General features: G+C 42.4%; 1 protein-coding gene across 1 annotated transcript in view; it reads right to left on the bottom strand.

Moving 5' to 3' along the window:
* Positions 1-2,144: 2,144 nt before the first annotated feature.
* The window catches only part of DNAH3 (dynein axonemal heavy chain 3), a 42,810-nt gene continuing 23,802 nt past the window's right edge, over positions 2,145-21,152 (bottom strand). Inside the window, exons 10-18 of the mRNA XM_039233669.1 lie at positions 19,608-19,833; positions 16,736-16,980; positions 15,042-15,158; positions 10,764-10,918; positions 9,792-9,959; positions 7,986-8,128; positions 5,467-5,671; positions 4,441-4,578; positions 2,145-2,543 (exon numbers count right to left, since the gene is read on the bottom strand). Coding sequence (XP_039089600.1) covers positions 2,190-2,543; positions 4,441-4,578; positions 5,467-5,671; positions 7,986-8,128; positions 9,792-9,959; positions 10,764-10,918; positions 15,042-15,158; positions 16,736-16,980; positions 19,608-19,833 — 1,751 coding nt within the window. The 3' untranslated portion in view covers positions 2,145-2,189. The remainder of the gene's footprint in view (positions 2,544-4,440; positions 4,579-5,466; positions 5,672-7,985; positions 8,129-9,791; positions 9,960-10,763; positions 10,919-15,041; positions 15,159-16,735; positions 16,981-19,607; positions 19,834-21,152) is intronic.

Raw genomic sequence — 21,152 nt, 5'->3', positions numbered from 1 at the left:
CTGATCTCTGGCCATCTCTGCCCTAAGACTCTAGCCTCTAACTTACCAGGATTTCTGAAAGAACATATTGCTCTTTCCCAGGGGGAGACATTAATTACCCCATTGGCCTCAGTAGAAAATGACCTCAAATTTAGGCATTCTTTCTTTTCAAAGTGGAGGAAATTTTTTAAATTACAAAAATTTAATCCATCATACGGAAACATTCTGTCCCTTGACCCCTGAGGAATGAAACAGTCCTTGCCTCTTTCAGCTTTTTGTTGCTGAAGCTGGGAGTTAGATAACTATTAAAATCCAATTGTTCTCTTAGCAACCCCCTCACTGCCTTAAAACTTATAATATGACTTAACCTAACCAGTCCAAGATTCAGGCAGTTGGGATCCCGACCATCTTTCCATCTCACATGACCAATGATCTTACTTAGAATGATAACGCAGTTCCAGCTCTCTTTGCATTCTGATTTTCTTTCCCTCAGTGGAAAAAATAAAAAAACTTTCCCCCCAAAAAATAACTATTAAGTTACCTGCTTTGAGTTGTAAGAGACTGTTCCTCTTCACGGTCTATTGCCTCTTGGCAAGATTTGGAGAACTTCTCTTTTGTACTTAATCTCTGGGATCTCTCAGATAATTTGCTGATCTCAGAATTTAGGGTTCTTTATTTTTCTTCCCTTCCTTCCTTCCTCCCTCCCTCCCTTCCTTCCTTTTCTTAGAAAGAGAGAGCACAAGAGGGAGAGGAACAGAAAGAGAGGGAGACATAGACTTTGAAGCAGACTCCAGGCTCTGAGCTGACAGCAGAGAGCCCAACGAGGGTCTCGAACCCACGAACCATGAGATAATGACCTGATCAAAGTTGGACACTTAACCAACCAAGCCACGCAAGCACCCCAAATTTAGGGTTCTTAGTCAGAATTTTATCAATTCCATGTTTCCATGAAGAGGTTTCTGGAATATGTTTGTTTGGTTCTCAGAAGTTTCCCATATTCAGGAAAAATAAAAAACCCTGAGGACATTTCTTCTAGAGAAGAGGCAGAGAAACCAACAGACGCATTAAGACTCTCAAACAGCCTTATGTCTTTGCTCAACTATAAACTGACCACTGGAATGCCATGAAAGAAGTCACTTAGAGCCAAAGAGCTAAATTAAAGAGTTAATTGAGAAATAGTAGATCAAGAATTTGATTTTTATATTCCTTGGGATTCTCTTTTAGCTGGCTCTGGGGGAAAGCAGTGATAAACTAGAAATTTTTTGGACATGGTTGTTGGAGCTACACTTTTAAGATTCTTCATCATAACATAGCCAAGTCATTGGCAGGGAGGCAACATGTGGCAGTGAAAAATGCATGGGTTCTAGAGCCAGACAGACCTTAGCTCTGCAATGTCCAAGAGCTGGGTGATCTTACGCAAGTTACATAATATCCCTAAACATCCAGAGGGAGAGGCAATGGTACCCACCACAGAGGAAAACGCAAGATATCTAAAGGACCAGGCCACAACCTGTGGCACACAGTAGGCATGCAACAAATACTGGTTCTTTTATATCCCCTTTCTTCCTGAAATTTCTGCCCATTTGTTGCAGGCTAGTAGAGAAGTATTTGGGTTCTACTTCTACCCAGATGAGATGAGCTGTGGAACCTTGAGCTAGTTGTTTTATTTTAATGTTATTATTATTATCACTAGTTTTGAGAGAGTGAGGGGGGGGGGGCAGAGAGAGAGGGAGACACAGAATCCGAAGCAGGCTCCAGGCTCTGAGCTGTCAGCACAGTGGCTCAAGCCTCTTTGAACCTGATAGACTCTGATGTTAGTGCATTTAAACAGACTAGGAAAGAAGCAATTAAAGTTCAGTGGCAGTTACAGCAAAACAACAGGAAATAAAACACAAAGGAGTTTAGCCAAATGGCTAAAGGTCTAGGTTGAAGAATTCCAGTGTCTGTGTTCAAATCCAGGCTCCACTATTTTAGTAGCTGTCTGATTTGGGAGATCTTACTTACCTTCTCTGTATCATGGTTTCTGTGATCATAAAATAAGGATAATAATAACCTACTTTATAGGGCTGCTCTGAAATACTGGCTTGTAGCACGTGCTCTATTAATATAACTGCCGCCATCATCCTCATACCATGTGTCTCTTCATAAGGAAAGCTAGGTTATGGTTGAGAATGAGATGCCTTTTATTTTCTGCATTGAGATGGATGCCATCAATTATCCAGCTGGCACAAAGAGGCTACCCCTCGGTTTATCCAATGCTTCTGGGGCCTGTCTGTTGGGAGTTCAATGGAGAGGACATAGTTGGTAGAGTGGCCTGTGGTGGAGAGGATGCCTCTTCTGGCACTTGTTTTGTAGACTGGACACACATAAATGTTCTGATGAAGAAATATTGCACTTTCCCCAGGTTTCAGCCAAATAATGGGCAAAGGATCATAGAGAATTTTGGGGAAAGACTCCTCGATCTGCATGGTTTTCCTGTCCCAGCGGGCACCTTCTAAGAAGAGTCCTTTTATGTAGGCCCCATCTTCTGGGTTACTCTCCATGACTGTTTCTCGTGTGGTTACCTGGAAAAGAGGGAGGTGTAAGTTCCATTACCTGCAATTTCCCTAAATGGGGCAGCATTAAGAGATTACAAAATCTGCTGCAATGTCTGCCTTTCCCAATATACAATTCCCAGGACACTGTGGCTTCTGTGATAATACTCCTGTCTTCACAAATGAACCAGGTCTGATTCCTAGCCAGCATGCTGCCCTCATATATGGTAGGCATAAAGAATGCACTAAAGTAGGAGCCAGGGGGCTACCTTAACTGTAACTAGCTTGGTGACCTTGCACAATCCTTCCTCTTTCTGGACCTGGATACATAAAGTGAAAGGTTAGACTCAGATGCATACTGGTAAAACAGTTGTCTGCCAGGGAGATATAAAGCCTTAATTTGTGCTTTTTGTCAGTTTCTATTGTGTAGATGTTTCAGGGTATTAACTATGTAATAACCAGATGCAACTGGTTCTGGTGAATTGATATGAGCTAGCTCCAGCACACCACTGTTTAGAGTCAGAGCTAGTTAAGTCAAATTCCTTAAGGTGAGTGCAGAAAAAGGTCCAGGTGTGGACCTTCTTCCAGAAGAAGAAGGAGCAGTGGGGTTTATGGTAAACCAGAGAAGACAAGCTTCATTTAAAATCATTCAAATTCTGGGGCACCCGGGTGGCTTAGTCGGTTAAGTGTCCGGCTTTCACTCAGGTCATGATCTCACGGTTCGTGGGTTCGAGCCCCGCGTCGGGCTCTGTGCTGACTGCCAGCTCAGAGCCTGGAGCCTCTTTCAGAGTCTGTGACTCCCTCTCTCTCTGACCCTCCCCTGTTGATGCTGTCTCTCTCTCTCTCTCTCTCTCTCCTAGAAATAAATAAAAAACATTAAAAAAAAATTAAAAAAAAAATCATTCAAATTCTAGGGGCACCTGGGTGGCTCAGTCAGTTAAGCGTCCGACTTTGGCTCAGGTCATGATCTCACAGTTTGTGGACTCGAGCCCTGTGTTGGGCTCTGTGCTGACAGCTAGGTCAGAGCCTAGAGCCTGTTTCAGATTCTGTGTCTCCCTCTCTCTCTGACCCTCTCCTGCTCACGCTGTCTCTCTCAGAAATAAATAAAACATTTTTTAAAAATTAAAAAAAAATAAAATCATTCAAATTCTAATCTTTTTGTTACTATGAATAGAATATTTTTCTTATTTTTACTTCTAAGTACTTATTGCTAGAATAGGAAAAGGCTATTGATTTTTGTATATTTAACCAGTATCCCTAGTATTCAATCACCATATCAGTATTCTGATACCTATTGCCTATGAGTATTCTGATAGGTGTAGTTTGAGTCTTTAGAGTTTCTAGGTACACAATAATTTCAACATCAAAAAATATGGATTTATCAATTTTCCAATATTTATCCTAGTTATTTTATTACATTATTGCATTTATTTCAGCTTCATGTTGCCTTCAAAGATTATCAAGTTTATTCATAAACTAAATTAAGACCTAGCAACTAGTCTGCAACCTCTGGACAAGATGATCTTACCCCTTTCTCTCCATATATGGACAAAGGTGATACTTGACTACTGGCCATTTCTTTGACTTCACTCTAAGCAAAGCACTACCCAAAACCATTAACATCTTTCCATATGAAGAGTCCACCATGTTGAATAAACAATAGGGGAGGATGCTTTAATTTTTCTTGGTATAATGGTGGCAGAGTTTTCCTCTAGAAAGATTCCTTATATATATACAGCGACAAAGCCTTGGGAGTTCTGATTCTGTCTGGAATAACTTTTGAAGCTATTTTTAAGTCATATTTCACTGTTCCATCTCAGAAGCATTTGGGCCTTAACACATCTAAATGTTTGGACTCATTAAGAAACAGGCAACATTGCTTTCTTTGGCTGATCCCTTGAGCTGGCCTAAGCCAAAGCACATCTACCTCAAACTCAAATCCGATGTGGTCAATGGGGATGGTGTATTTCCGGGCATAATTCTGAGAAACACCAGTCAAAAAAGACTGTGTGAAGTAAAATCCAGAGATCCAAAAGACCACAGGGGGCCCATGGTCAATCCACTCCTGGAGAGTCACAGAAATAAAAATTCAAAATCAATAGCACATCAAAAATAGTTCAAAGGCAGGTAATGTTAATGAGTCCTATTAAGAAAGATGGGTTTTTTCCCCTCATTTTTCTTAAAATAGGCAGACCTCTAGGTTTAGTTTATATTTTCCCACTTTTCCCCCCACCACTGAAATGAAAGTACAAAGTTACATATTTCTACTTTAAGAAGAGCACAGGTACAACCTGGTGTCAGGGTTATAATAGAGACTGGCAGGGGCTGTAATGTTGGAAACTACGTGCCTTATCTAAACTGAGCAACAGCCACTCATCTGAAGTTGCCATGCAGGAATGCAGCCCCATTGTTTCAACTCTTCCTTTTTTTGCAGGACGAACATTTGGATTTTTATGTGTAATAATTCAATGTTTACATGCTAACACAAAAAAATTTAAATTAGGGGCACCTGGGTGGCTCAGTTCAATGTCTGATTCTTGATTTTAGCTCAGGTCATGATCTCATAGTCACGGGATCAAGCCCTGCATCAGGCTCTGCGTTGAGCATGGAGACTCCTTGGGATTCTCTCTATCCCTCTCTCTTTCTCTGCCCCTCCCCTGCTCATGTTCACACATGCACACTCTCTCTTGCTCAAAATAAGTAAACTAAAAAAAAATTTTTTTTTAAATTACCAGGCAGCCAAACCAAATATATCTATTAGTCAAATCTGGCCCATGAACCACCAGTTTGTGACATTCTAGTTCCTACTCCTGCCTCTATAGGCTATTATCTTTTCAAAGCCTTTAAAAAGTCTCCCTCCCACCCTTAACTCTGGCAAGACTGTTTCTAGAATGTCCTCTCCACCTGAATGAGCACGCCAGGTACTCAGCTACCCTGAGTACCTCCCAGGTACCTGGAAGAAGGCCAGGCGGGCCAGCAGGTCAGCCACATAGCCCCCCAGGGGCTTTAGGGATGGGTAGGACTTGGCCATCCACATGGCTGGCACTTTACCCACGATCATGCTACTGAAGACATCCTCCAGCTCTGAGGACATCAGGACCTGCCCTTTGATGGCTCGGCCAAGATCAATGAGGCTTCTGCGAACCACCTTGGTCAGTCTGCAAGAACAAAGGAGCTGGCTCAGCCAGGCTCTCTAGCTTTACCTTACCCAAGTACACTGACTCAGGTCTCCTTTCACTTTTCCCCTCTTTCAAGGGTCAGACAAGTAATAAACATTCATGATAGAAAAATTATAAAGATGAGAAAAAAATGAAATCACCTGGTATCTCACTACCTAAAGATAACTTTGATGTTTATCTTTCCAAAATTTTCTATACATAAACATAAGTTATTTTTAAATGGTATTAACTATATTACTTTTTTGTAATCTGTTTCTCTCTTAGCATGTAGGGAGCATCTTTCCAATTCAATAGAGACATAAATCATCCTTTTTAAATGACTACAATGTATTTCATTTTATTTAACAACTTTCTTATTGCTGAAACATGTTATTTCTAGGTTTGTTGTCACTGCAAATAACATTGCTAGGAACATCCATCCATATCAATCTTTGTGGAAACTTATAATAATGGTTTTCCTGTGAAAGGTAGAATTTCTAGGTAACAGGTAATATAATTTGAAGGGTTTGATCCATATTGCCAAAGTTCTTTTTATGGATTATGAGGTCCTTGCCTGAGAAAAGGCAGCCTGGGAGATGCCAAGTTGGCCTGCCTTTGTCTCTGGCCTCTATGTTATGAGGCATAGCCAAGCCCAGAGGGAATTCACCTGAGAGTGCCAAAGAATATGCCACCAGAAATAACTTGTCATCTCCAGCGATTTTTGGAATCCCAGCCAAATGGATATGAGAATGATCATATGCAAGAAACAGATTCCTGGGTGTGTAATCACTAAATATTCACATTAAGAGGAATTTAATTCATATTAAGAGGGTCAGACATTTGGTTCATGTGGTTGGCTGAGGAGTCAAGGGGCAAAGTTACTGCCTGAGGGATTATTCCACAGACCTTTGGCTATTACACCTAAAGACTTACTTGCAAGAAGTTTTTCTATTTTTGTAACTATGAGCTCTGCTAGTTTCAAGGTTTTAGGAAGGAACACTTGCCTCAGAAGACACAATAATGAGTCCCCTGAATTGGAAACTGAACTGTCACTTAATCATTTTGGGCTTCTCATACCACATGGTGAACAGGCCAAAAAAAGGTAATTGGTGAGGATGTGGGAGTGGATTACTCAATGTGATTAATCCTGACCGTCACTGGAAAATAAGATTGCTGTTGCCCTGTTCTCTCCTATTACAATGACCAGTGTACAAATGACTAGTAAAGGCTAGTGATGGCCCCTGCAACCACCAAGGAAGAGCTCCAGTGACCTTAGGAGAGGATGGGTGGCAGAAGAGGGAAGCCACTAGGCTTGGTATCTGGATGAATGACAACTACATCCCATCATGCCAAAGTATCTGAATCACAGCAATACTACTGCATCCTTAGCTCACACCCCATACTTTGCTTTGTTTCCCCAATTGGTCAACTGCCTATTGACTCTAGAGTTAACTCTAATCCTAAAACTGAGAAGGCAAGGAATATTTAGATGACTTTCTTCCAGTTCTCTACTACTTCAAAGTGAGGATGTCTCTAAAACTAAGCAATAACCAATGAGGCAAAATGGAGACAGTAACGGAGAGCTGGGAGCAGTGAGAACCTTAGACTTGAAGACAGAAGTAATGAGTTTTCTCATTTGGTACAGATGGTCTTTGAGAACTCTTTCAGTTTTGTTTAGAAGTCAAGTCAAGATGATCTATTGGGCTCTATGCTGTAGTAATTAGAGAAGTGAAGAGGGCCTGAGACCCTTCTCCCCATGGGCAGCCCATCACACCCTTTTCTTTATTTGCCCTGATTTCACATATTGGCTAAGTGTATGGGCTTTGGAATCAGACAGCCTGGGTTCAAACTCAGTTCTGTCACTGAATGACTGTATGTGCAAGTTACTTAACTTTTCTGGGTCTATTTTATCACCTGTAAAATGGTGGCAGAGGGATTATTAACTGTGCATATTTTATTAGACTATTAAATGGTTTGAATGCAAACACATGCATGGTTCTTGGACCCACACCCAGCACTAAGGGCTCAAGAAAAGTGGCCCTAAGAATTACTTTTACTATGAGTCTGCTTGGTATTGGTTTTAACCTGACTTTACAGGTGTTCTATCAATGAGTGGAAGAGAATGAATAGAAAAATTGAGTTAACCCTGGGTCAATACATGCTGGAATGGTCCTATTTATAGCCCTCCCCATGGGTGGGGCCAACCACTTCCTCTGCACGGCAACCCTTATCAAGTGTACATGTCAGTTACTACCCATGAGATCGTACCCCTACATTCCCACTCCAACAATCCAAGTAAGACCATCCAGCCCACCTGTTGAATCTGATGAGCTCCTGCCTTAGGACGGTGTTCATGGATTCCTCATAGACCACAGGGTACAACTTCACAACCACTTCCAGGTCAAAGTCATCTGGAAGCTTGGAGAGTATGTCCTGGGCCAGGTCCTCAATGACTTCCTTAAAGTACAGACAGTAGAGAGGTGAATGAGAAACCAGGCCTGTGCACTGTGACTTTATTTGGGTAAACCTGAAGCAGTGAGCATTGGTCTTTTTAATCAGCCTACAGGACCTTCCTGTGAACTCTCCTACAGAGGCCAATTCTGCCTGGGGGAAAGGAGGTCACTCACTTTTCTACCAGTCTTCTGGAGGGCATCACCTCTTGGCCCAGAAAGTGAAAAAGCAAAGCAGTGAGAGCCCTATTCTCACACCTGAAGCAAGGGTCTGAGGGCTCAGCAGGTAGCCTCAGGGCAGTGCTGAACCCATCCAAACTCCTCCTAGGAGACCATTTCTCACAGCTCTTTCAGCCAGCCCCTCAGAACCAGTTCTTGGTACAGATGGGACTCTTGCTTGGTGTGCCAGTGACTGGACAGGACACCTGGGAAGGTGGTAAGCCATTCCTCAGCATTGAACAAGAATAGCCCTGGGCAACAGGGTTGACCAAATAGGGGAGTGGACAGGCCTAGAGGAACAAGAAGTAGGACTTGGGTGTGAGAGAGACACACAGCTCTGCCATCCTGTGGATCTGAGAGGCTTGGAACACACACTTCCTTCCCTCTTCCCACTGTCAGGGGAATTTCCATCCCTAAACTGAGACCAAGCAGGCTGTTCTATCTTCACACCTATTATCATTTATGGCACTATGAACCAAATCAAGAGAAATCCACAGCTGAGAGGACTTGAACATGGAGTAGCTCAGAAGGTGGAGAAGGGAAGGATAGGAAAGAAGAGAGTGTGGTGGAGTCAGGAGATGGTGGTCCTGGATCTGACTCTGCCTCTGAGTTGATGAATGCTTTGAAGCAGGTCTCTTCCTCTCACTGGGCTCATTTCACGCCCATCTGTAGATTGAGGATGGTGGACCAGGTCTGTGCCTCATAAAGCATGAACTGTGAGAGGCACCTAAAATGATTCTAGGTGTTTCCAGGACATGGAGCAAATCATGTTGAATCACATGGTGAGAAAGTCACTCTCTTTTCAAGTTTCAGCCATCGTTCTCTTTTCATTATTCTCAAGGACAAAGTCTCAGATCAGTGCTAACTAAATGCTCTATAACACTGGCTGATCTTCCTCTTTACACAAGAAGCCAGCAGGGCCTCAGCAACATCATTTGTGAAGAACCTAATAACCGTTTAGCTTTCATTTTCTTTTGTGGCTGTCATGACTTTATGGAAATGACATTGGATTTCCATTTATGGTAATGATGTGAAAGGGTTTTTTTTTTTTTTTTTAGTATTTTATTTTTTAAGTAATCTCTACACTCAGTGTAAGGCTGGAACTCATGCCCCCTAGATCAAGAGTTGCATGATATGTAGTTTTTAAAAGAAATGTTTTTAAGCAAAAGAGATTTAGTTTTAAATATTAGATAAATGTAGTATAGATGATATATGGGTATAGCAACAATTCCAGAGGGTTATATAGGAGCAGCTGACGATGTGGAAACACTGTTGCTCTCCCAGCTCTGTATTTAAGGACTTTCAGCAGGAAGACCGAGCACCTATGCCCTGTGGGGTCTGCCAGGCCTCCAATCTTCGGTATCCTAGGTCATCATCCACAACCCTGCATGACCACCAGATGGACAACTGCCTGGGAAATGGAATTTTGTATCCTGTCCAAGCTCAGTTACCTGAGGAGACTTGCCACTCCCTCCTGACTGCCTAGGGAGGGTCAGCAGCACCCCTTGAAACAGCTGGTTGGTTTCCTGGTTGTCCTTGGTGATGTCAGCATTCTCATGGAGGCCAAAGACTTCTGGGTGGGCTGTGATGGGCAGGTTCCTAAGATACTCGATATAGGACTGGAAAGGAAATGTTCAGTTGACACAAACCCAGGTCCCCTGGAGTCCTAGAGATCAATCAGGGCTTGGCTGGACCTAACCCAAGAACCACATTGGATTGTTAGCAGAGGCCATACCTACTTATCACCCTACCACCCCACACACCACACACATACACACACACACACACAAAGAGGGTGAAGACACTCCAAGCTCTTCCTCTTACAGTCTTCTGGGGAGTGAGTATAAAGGCAGAGTATACCACCTCCCACCCCTAGCTTCTCCCTGTTCCCCCTGCAGTTCTGGCTTTGCAGTCAGACTGAACTGGGTTTGGATTCTAGCTCTATTGAAAACTAACTGTGTAGCCTTGATCCCCAGCTTCCATATCTGTAAATGGGAAGATAAGTGAGGTTACAAAGGATAGACCTTGGCATATAACAGGTGCTGAGTAAAATAAAGCCCTCTTCAGGGCTTTATTCTTCCTGTTTTCTTCTTCCTGTTCTCATTCTCCCATCCAGTTTTTCTGTCCTTCCTTTTAGTCACTTTCTGAACCTTTGTTTTCAAGTAGCAATTTGCAACTTGTTTACTACCAAGTCTTCATTTTAACCATCCTTTCCCTTAATCCCCCAAGATGGACCCCACAGTTTGAAAAGATCTTGTCTATCAAATACCCAGTTTTCATTCAACAGTAATAATGTCTCTCTTAGAGGCTTTTTGGAATATTAGAAATGGCTTATGGACCAAGTCAGGAAGCCCATAGCTACCTGTGGCTCTCCTTGACTACACAGCAGCCCGTAGCCACATGGAGACTGCCAAGCCTCTCACCTGGTAAGAGCCATGAGGAGGGATGTAGTAAATGTCTCCAGGAGCGAGGGAGTAATGGTCCTGCTCGATTTCCTTACAGTAGAATGTGGACAGAAGGGATAGCAGAAGACGCCTGTCTTTGTCATCAGTCACTCTGCCCCCGTAATTACATTCCCCTGCAGACAACCAACAGGAAGGAGTTGAGCCCAAGGAAAGTCATAATGAACTTGGTCATTAATCTAAAACAGAGGATTCTTCCAACCAAGGAACTCTGCTGAGATGCAGGGTTGCTAAAACCAATGCTCACCTTGGGATGAGGCCAGGTCTTTTTGTTATTATGTTTGCTACAAAAATAGGACATGTTCACCATATTAGAAATTAGGAAGTAAAAATAAGCTGAAAGAAAAAAACAATACAATCACCAATAATTCCACCAAAGGTAGCTGTGAACCTTTAGGCATCTTCTTTGTGTGTGTGTGTGTGTGTGTGTGTGTGTGTTTGTGTGTGTGTGTGTATGTGTATGTACATACATATGTGAAAGGCATTACATAAAGGTGGTTCAGGGCAAGCACTTTGGCATGAGACTGTCCTGGGTTCCAATTCCAGCAGCTTTTCATCCAAGACGTGGAGATAATTGCAGTACCCATCTTGCAAGGTTGTGGTTAATAATGCTTATAAAACACTTAGCACAATACTTAGCACACAGAAAGCATTCAATTTATTACAGCTATTACAAAATTGTGATTATCCCATACATACTGCTTTGGGATACTCCACCCCCATCATGAATATCATTCTCTAAGACCCAGGTTTCTACACTCAGATTTCTACAAAAATAGTTAGGTAATTCTTTGGAAGCCACATCAAATCCATCTCGCCAAGCCCATGACGCATTTTCTGGCTGGTCTAGATTCCATAATATGTGGGTGCCACCTGGTATTTAGTAGTTATGGACAACACACTAGTCTTCAAGGAGGAAACACATTGCGTGTTTACGTGTGTATGAAGGATGGGCTCATTTCCAATTTCAACCATTCCAGGAAGACACAGGTCTACAGACAAGAAACAGGAAGTATGGCCCAAGGTGGGGGCAGGAGGCTTCAGCTTCTCTTGGTCTTGGAGGGGTCTAAATTTGAAGGAGGAGGATATGGCTCATTAAGGGAAGAGTAAGGGTCTACTTACCTTTTGAGTAATTTGAGCCCTGCAGATGCTGTTTTATCCTAAGCCAGAGCATCTAGATTTCTGAGGCTTTCTTTTGAAAAATTTTTTTAATGTTTACTTATTTTTCAGAGACAGAGACAGAGCATGAGCCGAGGGCTGGGGGCGGGGAGGGGAGAGAAAGAGAGACACACAGAATCTGAAGCAGGCTCCAGGCTCTGGCTGTCAGCACAGAGCCCGATGCAGGGCTTGAACCCACGAACCATGAGATCATGACCTAAACCGAAGTCGGACGCTCAACTGACCCAGGTGCCTCTTTGAGGCTTTCTCTATGGACTTTTCCAGGCTTTTAGCAAAGTTCAATTTGAACATGATAGCTGGCCTCAGCTATAAAAAGTTTTTGATAGCACTATATTAAATAAAATATATGACATCAAAGGGACTGTGGGTTTCCCTCACTGAAGTCAGCATGGCAGAGCTTAAGGGCACCCAAAAGGGAACCCAAGTGAAGGTAGATCTCAGGCACAAAGTCATAGTGTAAGGTCCTGCCACCACTGCCTCGTCAGCAAATTTTCCTCCAAAGGATCCCCTTGCAGGCTTTGGGTTTTATGTTTGTGAAGGAAGATGAATTTCTTTATAGCTACTTGTATGTCTATTCTGGTGTCAAGAGGGAACCAGGATGTGCTTTTGTCTCTTTTTCTTTTTTAATGTTTATTTTTTAATTTTTAAATTATTTTTAAAGGAGCCCAACTATTTAAAAACATTTTTTAATGTTTATTTTTGAGAGAAAGAGAGAGAGGGAGAAAGAGAGAGAGAGCATGAGCAGGAGGGCCAGAGAGAGAAGGAGACACACATCCGAAGCAGGCTCCCATCTGTAAGCACAGAGCCCAACATAGGGCTTGAACCCATGAACCCTGAGATCATGACCTAACCTGAAGTCAGACGGTTAACTGGCTGAGCCACCAAGGTGCCCCTAATGTTTGTTTATTTTTGAGAGGGAGAGAGAGGGAGAGAGACAGAGAGAGGGGAAGCAGGCACTTATGTGGGGGAGGGGCAGAGACGGAGATTGGGGGTGGGGGCTGGGGTTGGACAAAAGATCCAAGGCAGGCTCTGCGCTGATAGCAGAGAGCACTATGTGGGGCCTGAACTCAGGAACCGTGAGATCATGACCTAAGATGAAGTCAGAAGCTTAACCAAATGAGCCACTCAGGGTGCCCTTGCTTTTGTCTCTTCTAAGGTCTCCACTCTCTGCCAAAGGGCTGGGGGTATCAGATTAAGAATGTACTGACTTCGGCCCATCAAATGTGATAACCACTGTTAAACTGAGACCTATCTCTTTGGTTTAGTGTCAGTACAGAGTTCTAACAATCATCCACATCTCGTTCTCCTTTCCTTCTAGGCACATAGGTGGGTTACACTTCTCTGGGTCCCTTGCAGGGGGATGGGTGTGGGAGACAACTTCTTGTGCATTTAATTCCTGGCATGAGCGCTTCAGTGCTATTCCTGTGGCAGTGACCACACAAGTATGTGCTGAGATGTGACCTCAAAAGTCAGTGGAGCTTCTGCCAGCTGACAGATAATCAGTGAGCACAGACACCTGCCATTTCACCCCGGACATGTAGAGTGGGCGAGAAGTGGACCTTGAGATGTCTTACACTCCTGAGATGCGGGGATTGTTGATTATCTTGGCCTACTTAGCCTATCCTGACCAGTCTAGGTGAGAAGTGAGTCTCCTCCAGCTGGCTGACACGGTCAGGGCAGGTTGCTTTATGAGCTGCAGGCAGTCCGATACTAAGACCATATCCCAGAGCAAGTATGCACTCATTCCACATTCTGAAGAACAGCTCTAGCATGTGCTTCTGCATGACCTGAAATGATGGGAAAATGACTCACCTCTTTAGAGAAGTTCTTTCGTCAAACTAATATCCACTGAGCTTATGTTGTACGCGTCACTTGGGTTTTGTTTTAGGGGACAGTGTGCTGACTTAAGTAAGGTCTATGTGATCTTTTACAACTGAACTTAATCACTCTGAAGCACGATTTCTCAATCTTAGCAGTATTAACATGTTGCACTGGATAGTTCTGTGTGGTGGGGACTGTCCTATGCATTGTGGGATGTTTAGCAGCAACACTGGCCTCTACCCAGTAGCATCCTATTTAGTGGTGACAAGCAAAAATGTCTCCAGACATTGCCAAATGTCCATTGGGAGGGGGAGAACTTCCCTTTGTTGAGAACCATTGCTCTAAGGCATGAGTCTCATTGGCTCTAAAATGAGGTCACTAACATGAAGCTCATAAGGTTACTGTGAAGACTCAAAGCGATGATTGTGTATATACGGAGCATCTGCCGCACAATCGGGGAAAGGGTCCACAGAAACTCTTTAACATATGGAGCTGAGGAAGGAACTTGTGTGTAATCTTGAAGATGCAGGGTTTTCCACCTGTGCTGCATTCTGACCTTTGGCCATGGTATTCCACTCACTTTTCTTGTCTATATTTTATCTTCTATCCCTGGGCCTACCTGATGTATTCCATGAGGGAAGCAGCCAAGTTCTATCCATTTACATTCTTCTATATTATGCACTAGTAAATAATATAGTGGGTGACTAATAAATAAATAATAAATTTATTAGTAGGTGACTAATAAAAGGTCGCTGTAGACTGCTTTAATATAAAACAGCAAGTGCTGTTTTCACTTCGGGGTACCTCTGCTGGGAATGCTCTCCTTCTTCCTTCTCCCTACCTTGCTTTCTCCTTCCGCTTGTAAAACTCCTTCATCCCTCAAAACCCATCCTTCATGTCTTCAGAAAGTTTTCTATGCTCATCCCCTACCCCATCCCTGAGATTTAATCATTGCATTGCCTTTCGACTTTATAAATGTTTCTCTTGTTGAACTTAAGACTGTATTGTCATTTATTTCTTTTTATATATATTTTATTTTGTGGACTATGAGCCACTTGAAGGTAAGAATTGTATGTTCGTTTTTTACAGTATCTCTCATGGTGACCAGCATTAGTAAGAGTTCAATGTTTGTTGAAAGAATGATTGAGTAAGTAAATGAATGGAGGTGGGACCAGAAGAGCAGAAGGGTGGAGTATGATACTGGACATTTATAACTGCAAAGCCTCCTCCCAGAAATACCTGTCAGGTAAGTCAGAGCCTCAAATGGCACCTCCTTGTAGTCGTTCAAAAACATCTGGATCTGCCGCATACTAATCCGCAGGTCAGATTCATTGAATTCATAAGGAATATTCCAGCCTGAACAAAGCACAGAAGAATTAGAGACTTCAGTGCCAAGAGCTCATAATTCCCACTCAGACACTGAGCTGTAGAGTTAAGCATCATTATGGAGCAGGAGCCTCTTTCAGCCCCATGAATATCAAGCACCAGGCCAACTATTAGCCTTGACATTTACTGCCAATGTGGGAGCCATTCTGCCTGAGAAAACATCCATTCTAAAATCAATTTCCTTATGGATCTCCCCATTTGTTAAGGTAGATGTTAATATCCTGGGATTTGTGGAATGAGAATAATTCACCCTGGCTGGAATACTGTGGTAATGCACAGGGTTCCAAAAATAACACTAAAGCATAGCTAGAGAGCAGTATCTATGATTAGGCAACAGAAATAAGTCAGCTTGGAGAATTCCCCTCCTCGTGCTCATGGGAAAATGGGATGGCCGGCCTTGAAAAAACTATCACTTGTATTTTCAAGGGTATTATGATACATGCCCAGTGGGGCTGGGAAGTGACATAAATGTGTGAACTAACTGGGTACGGTGTAAGACGGTAAGACGGCAGGGTTCAGTGGGATCTGTGCTCAACAGGGACATTTACTTTCCTCCTGAACATTTACATTCAAATAAAAAATTTAGCAAAATAAAAAATTCGTGTGCTGGCAAACAAAACACAATGGGCCAGTTGGCTGCAAGTCAAACTTTTACATGGATTTTTGGAGATCTGGCATGGGTGGGAGAATAGTGGTGGGAGAATGTGGTATATGAAACACAGATGCAGAGGGAGTGTCCACCCCAGGCTGTGCCATCCCCGTACCCCTCAGTGGAAAGGTCAGGTGGTCTGTGAGGCTAACAGGGGCTGTGGGTGGTGGGAGAAGGAAAGGAGGAAGATGCTCAGAGAGAAATCTCCAAGAGTACAGTTTGCCTCCATATTTAAGCCAAAACAACAGCTGAAAATGCATTGCCTTGGGCCATTTCAAGACTACTGAATAAAATCACAGGCAGCCCAACCTTTAAAGCATGTGGATATGGAATCTGTATTTAGCAGCTGGATGTTCTGCTCTAACAAGAGCATTAAGATAGAGTATTAAGTTAGGCCATGGACAGGTTATGTTAATAATGAAATTTATTTTTAGTTTTTCAAGAAGTACAGACAAATGTCCCAGTTGTACCTCCTTCATTGTTATGCACATATTTAGAGAACTACTCAAAATGTCATAAATCACCTGATGACAACTCCCTGGAAAATGGTCATTGTACCTAAGATAGGCAAATACTCACCAAAGGGAAGGGCTTACAATTTCTCATTAACATATTACTTCAATAATTAGGAGACCTCTAATTTTGGAGCATCACTTCTTTACCTGACGTTGGTAGTGACCTGATTATAGGGTTTTCAGATTTATCAAATAAAAATACAAGACAGTGAATTTTTAATTTCAGATAAACAAATCATGTTTAGTCTAAGTATGTCCAAAATATTATATGGAATATACTTATACAGTATTTTACTGGCAACCTTATCTGAGAACAAACTTGCACACACACTTGCATTTGTCTGTGATTTGTGCCCCAGGAGTCCAGGTAAGTCATATCTTACCTAAGGGTCCAAAGTTTCTCCTTTCTTGAACAATGGCATGGAAGAAACATAGCCCAAACAATAGCTTCTGCCATATGACTGCCTTTGTACAGCTTTGGAAAAACACGGGGTCTGAGATGGGGTCATTGAGGTAGGAGCGCAACAGGTTGGCCCGCAGCCCTTTGGGGGGCTCATTGGTCATTTTGATCCCATTTTGGAGGATGCTGACTGGAAATTTCTCTGATGGATAGCTGGTTAACCAGAGTCTGGAAGAAGAAAAGATCTAACTATTTAGAGCAATGCAGTAAGTTATATTGAAAAACAGTAACAAAAAAATAATAGCCACCATTTATTAAGCACTACTGAATGCCAAACCCCATGCTAAGAATTTAATATATGTTCCTTCCTTCACTTGAATACTCTCAGCCACCCTTTGTGAAGGGATTAGCTATCCCCTTATACCAGTGAGGAAATAGAAGCATGCAGACATCAAGTGGGTTTTTCAAGAACAAACCACTTAGAAGCAACTGAAATGGGATGTGAACTCAGGGCTCCTTGACTCCAAAGGCCCTGTCTTAAACACCACACCATATCTCTCCCCTGCTAGACTACCTGAGAATCTACTATGGTGGGATACTATACCTGGCAACCCAGGAGTTGCCAGGAGCGAAGGGAAGAGGCCATAAACAGGTAGCTTGAGGCCTGACTTCAGGCTGCAGTTAGCTGATATTTAGCTCATACCAAGCAAACCAACACAATGCTATAACATAGTTTTGAAGTAGTTGCCAACTTTTAAAAAACTAGGGCTTTCTTTTAAAATTCTAGATTCCCATCTTCCCTTTAATAATGAGAAAATCTGATCACGAGGGGCCCACATTCCTGTATGGCAATAGGCACATGGTATTAGGCAGTCACCACTCTTCTCTAAAAGGCATGGGCCTCTAGTTCACTGCAGTCCCCACCACTCTCTGTTGATGTCCAACACCGAGGCTGACTGCCCATGACGACTGCTACTATACTGTGGGAACTGGAATATCTCCTGTGGCCAGTCCTCTTCACTCATATATGTTATTCCTGGCTCCTGTAGGCACTTGGGGTAATAACTTTTGGGTTAGGACCAAGGTTAGAAGATCTTAATATCAGCATAATTTTTTGTTCATTGAGGGTATCATTGATGGTAATTAATCAAGTCACCATCCTAAGCCAAACAGAATTCTTCAAACTAATGGATTCCCCTTAAAATCTTCTATGAATTTTATAGGAGTCTTACATGAATATAACAAACCAGGGCCTAATCTGGCTTTACAAATAAACACCAAACACTTTCCTATTTTCAAGCAAACATGACTAAGATGAAAATAACCAGGGGCACCTGGGTGGCTCAGTGGGTTAAGTGTCCAACTTTGGCTCAGGTCATGATCTCATGGCTTGTGAGTTTGAGCCCCATGTTGGGCTCTGCTGATAGCTCAGAGCCTGGAGCCTGCTTAGGATTCTGTGTCTCCCTCTCTCTCTCTCTCTCAAAAATAAACAAACATTAAAGAAAGAAAGAAAATAACCAGCAAGCTTTGTGGCCTAGAACAGGAGTTGGCAAACCTTTCCTATAAAAGATCAAAGAGTAAATTTTTATGCTCTGCAGGCCATATGGTCTTGGTTACAACTACTTATGTTGTGAAAGCAATCAGAGATAGGATATGAATAAGCATGGCTGTATTTCAATAAAACTTTATTTATGGACACTGAAAGTTGAATTTCATATAGTTTTCTTGTGTACAAAACGTTGTTTCGATTTTTTTTTCAGTCATCTAAAAATGTAAAAACTCTTCCTGGCATATAAGCCATACAAACAGGTAGCAGGCTGTATTTGGTCTGCAGGCCATAGTTTGCTGACCCCTTGCCTGGAATAAGAGAACATTTGAGTTGAAAAAGGTTTTAAAGTCTGTCTGGCTCAAAAAAAAAACCAAAAAACCAAAAAAACAAACAAACAAAAACCATTTAAAAAAAAAAACAACTCAAAAGGGGCACCTGGGTGGCTTAGTCAGTTAAGCGTCCGACTTTTGCTTAGGTCATGATCTCGCGGTTCGTGGGTTCGAGCCCCGCGTCGGGCTCTGTGCTGACTGCCAGCTCAGAGCCTGGAGCCTCTTTCAGAGTCTGTGACTCCCTCTCTCTCTGACCCTCCCCTGCTCACGCTGTCTCTCTCTCTCTCTCTCTCTCCTAGAAATAAAAAAAAAAAACAAAAAAAACAAAAACATTTAAAAAAAAAATAAAGTCGGTCTGGCTCATCTTGTCATTTTGTATATGCAAAATCTGAGGCCCAATGTTGCTAGGCTTTAAAGTTCACAAAAAAACAGGTAGCTGTTTCCAATATTGATTAAAATTCCACAGAGCCCAAGAAATACAGGTTAGAGTGGCATGGATATTGGTGCCTACACTACAAGTGAGGTTTTTTCCATGACAATTTTTAAAAATCAGATCCACTGACATTTAATGTAGCTTCCCAGACACATCTCCTATGACATCCCCTAACAACTTCTCAGTATATACCCCATAGTCACAGAATAACTTCTCAGTGTTTCCCTCATACACATCGTTGCTTTTAGATGTTGTCCCTTCGGCCTGGAATGTCCTTCCTGGAAATTCCTATCATCTTTCAAAATCCCAGGCAACTGTTAAGCCTCTAGGCATTCCCCAACTTTCCCTTCCCTTTTCTGTGCTCCATGGGTCTTATTCAAGCAAGTACAGCAGGTACTGCATGGCGTCAACACATTCATCTGCGGTCTGTTTTCTGCTAGATGAAAACTGTGTTTCCTCATCTTTGCACTCCCAGCCACCAGTATGAGGTCTGGAGCTCAAATTTGGGGCCTGGAAACAGGCAGTAGTTGGGGTAGCACCTCACCTGAATCTGATGTTAGTGCTTTCAGGAACAATCACCTCCTCACAGATCTTCTCCAGACTAGGCATCCAGCTTGTGGCCAGGTGGCAGTTCTGTAACACCACCCAGGTCCCATCTTTGATGGCAGTGTTGATCATTTTGGCAGCAATTGAGCCTTGGCCTTGGCCAAGGGAGATGGTTTGTGTTCTGGCGCCTCCCATGCCTAGATCATCAGCAAACTTCAACAGGCCTGAGACCAGGAAGAAAAGGGGCTTTTGAAAGAGGACAGGCCAGCTAAGACCATATTAACAGTAACTATGCAGGAGGAAGGGTTACATCAAAATTCTGGACTCAGAAAGAAACTCATTGGCTTCTGTCAATTACAAAAGTAAACATCTCTATGGGGAAGCTTTAGACTTCTGGTTAAGTAGCTTCTATGGTGAATGAAGCTACTATTGATTCCTCTTTTGTTCTGAATACTTAGACTTTTAAAAACGTTTTTTAAAAGTGTTTATTTTTGAGAGACAGAGAGGGGGAGAGAGAGAGCATGAGCAGGGGAGGGGGGGAGAGAGAGAGAGAGAGAGAGAAGCAGGCTCTAGGCTCTGAGCTGTCAACACAGAGTCCAACCCAGGACTTGAATCTCAAGATCATGACCTGAGCCAAAGTTGGACACTTAACCAGCAAAATGAGCCACCCAGGCTTCCCTTTAAGTTTTTAAAAAGTAATCTCTACCCCTAGTGTGGAGATTGAACTCACAACCCCAAGATCAAGAGCCGCATTCTCTTCCAACTGAGCCAGCCAGGCGCCCCAGGCATTCTTGATTTAAAAAAAAAAAAATTATACACACTGGAAAAAAAAGAGTCTGAGAGGCAGAAATTCCCAGGTGCCAAAAATGAAGAGGGAACTCAAAACTAGAGAGATGAGCATACAACCAAAGAACTAGAAACTGGGTTTTTACAAATGTATTTTACTAGAAAAATAGGCACTTGTACAGTGAAATTTCAAGTAAGTCTCTTTCACTTCTCTCTTCCTCTGAGGCAGCCAATGTTACTAGCTTTTTGTGAATCCTTCCAAAGATATTTTATCCATTTAAATGCATGTATACTATTATGTGAATTGCAGAATACTAAATTTGCTTCTTTCACTTAGATGTTTTCCACATCAATACAGGCATAGCTCAGAGATATTGCAGGTTTGGTTTCAAACCACCACAATAAAGTGATGGTGCAATAAAATGAGCAAATGATTATTTCTGGCCTCCCAGTGAATACAAAAGTTATGTTTACACTATAATATCATCCGTTAAGTGTGCAATAATATTATGTCTAAAGAAAAATGTATGTACCTTAATTGAAAATATTTTATTGCTAAAAAAATGTTATCATCAGTAAGTTATAATCACTGATTACAGTTCACCATGACACATAACAGTGAAAAGTTTGAAATATTGCCAAGAATTACCAAAATGTGACCCAGAGACATGAAGTGAGCAAATGTTGTTGGAAAAATGGCACCAATACTCTTTCTGCCATCTTGGAGCCTGGAAACAGGACTTCTAAAACAACAAAT

Source organism: Hyaena hyaena, unplaced genomic scaffold, assembly GCF_003009895.1.
Source record: "Hyaena hyaena isolate Hyena2069 unplaced genomic scaffold, ASM300989v1 scaffold_78, whole genome shotgun sequence".
NCBI classification, from domain to species: domain Eukaryota; kingdom Metazoa; phylum Chordata; class Mammalia; order Carnivora; family Hyaenidae; genus Hyaena; species Hyaena hyaena.
Note: the sequence above shows the minus strand (reverse complement) of the source record. Positions and strands in the feature narration are given on the sequence as shown.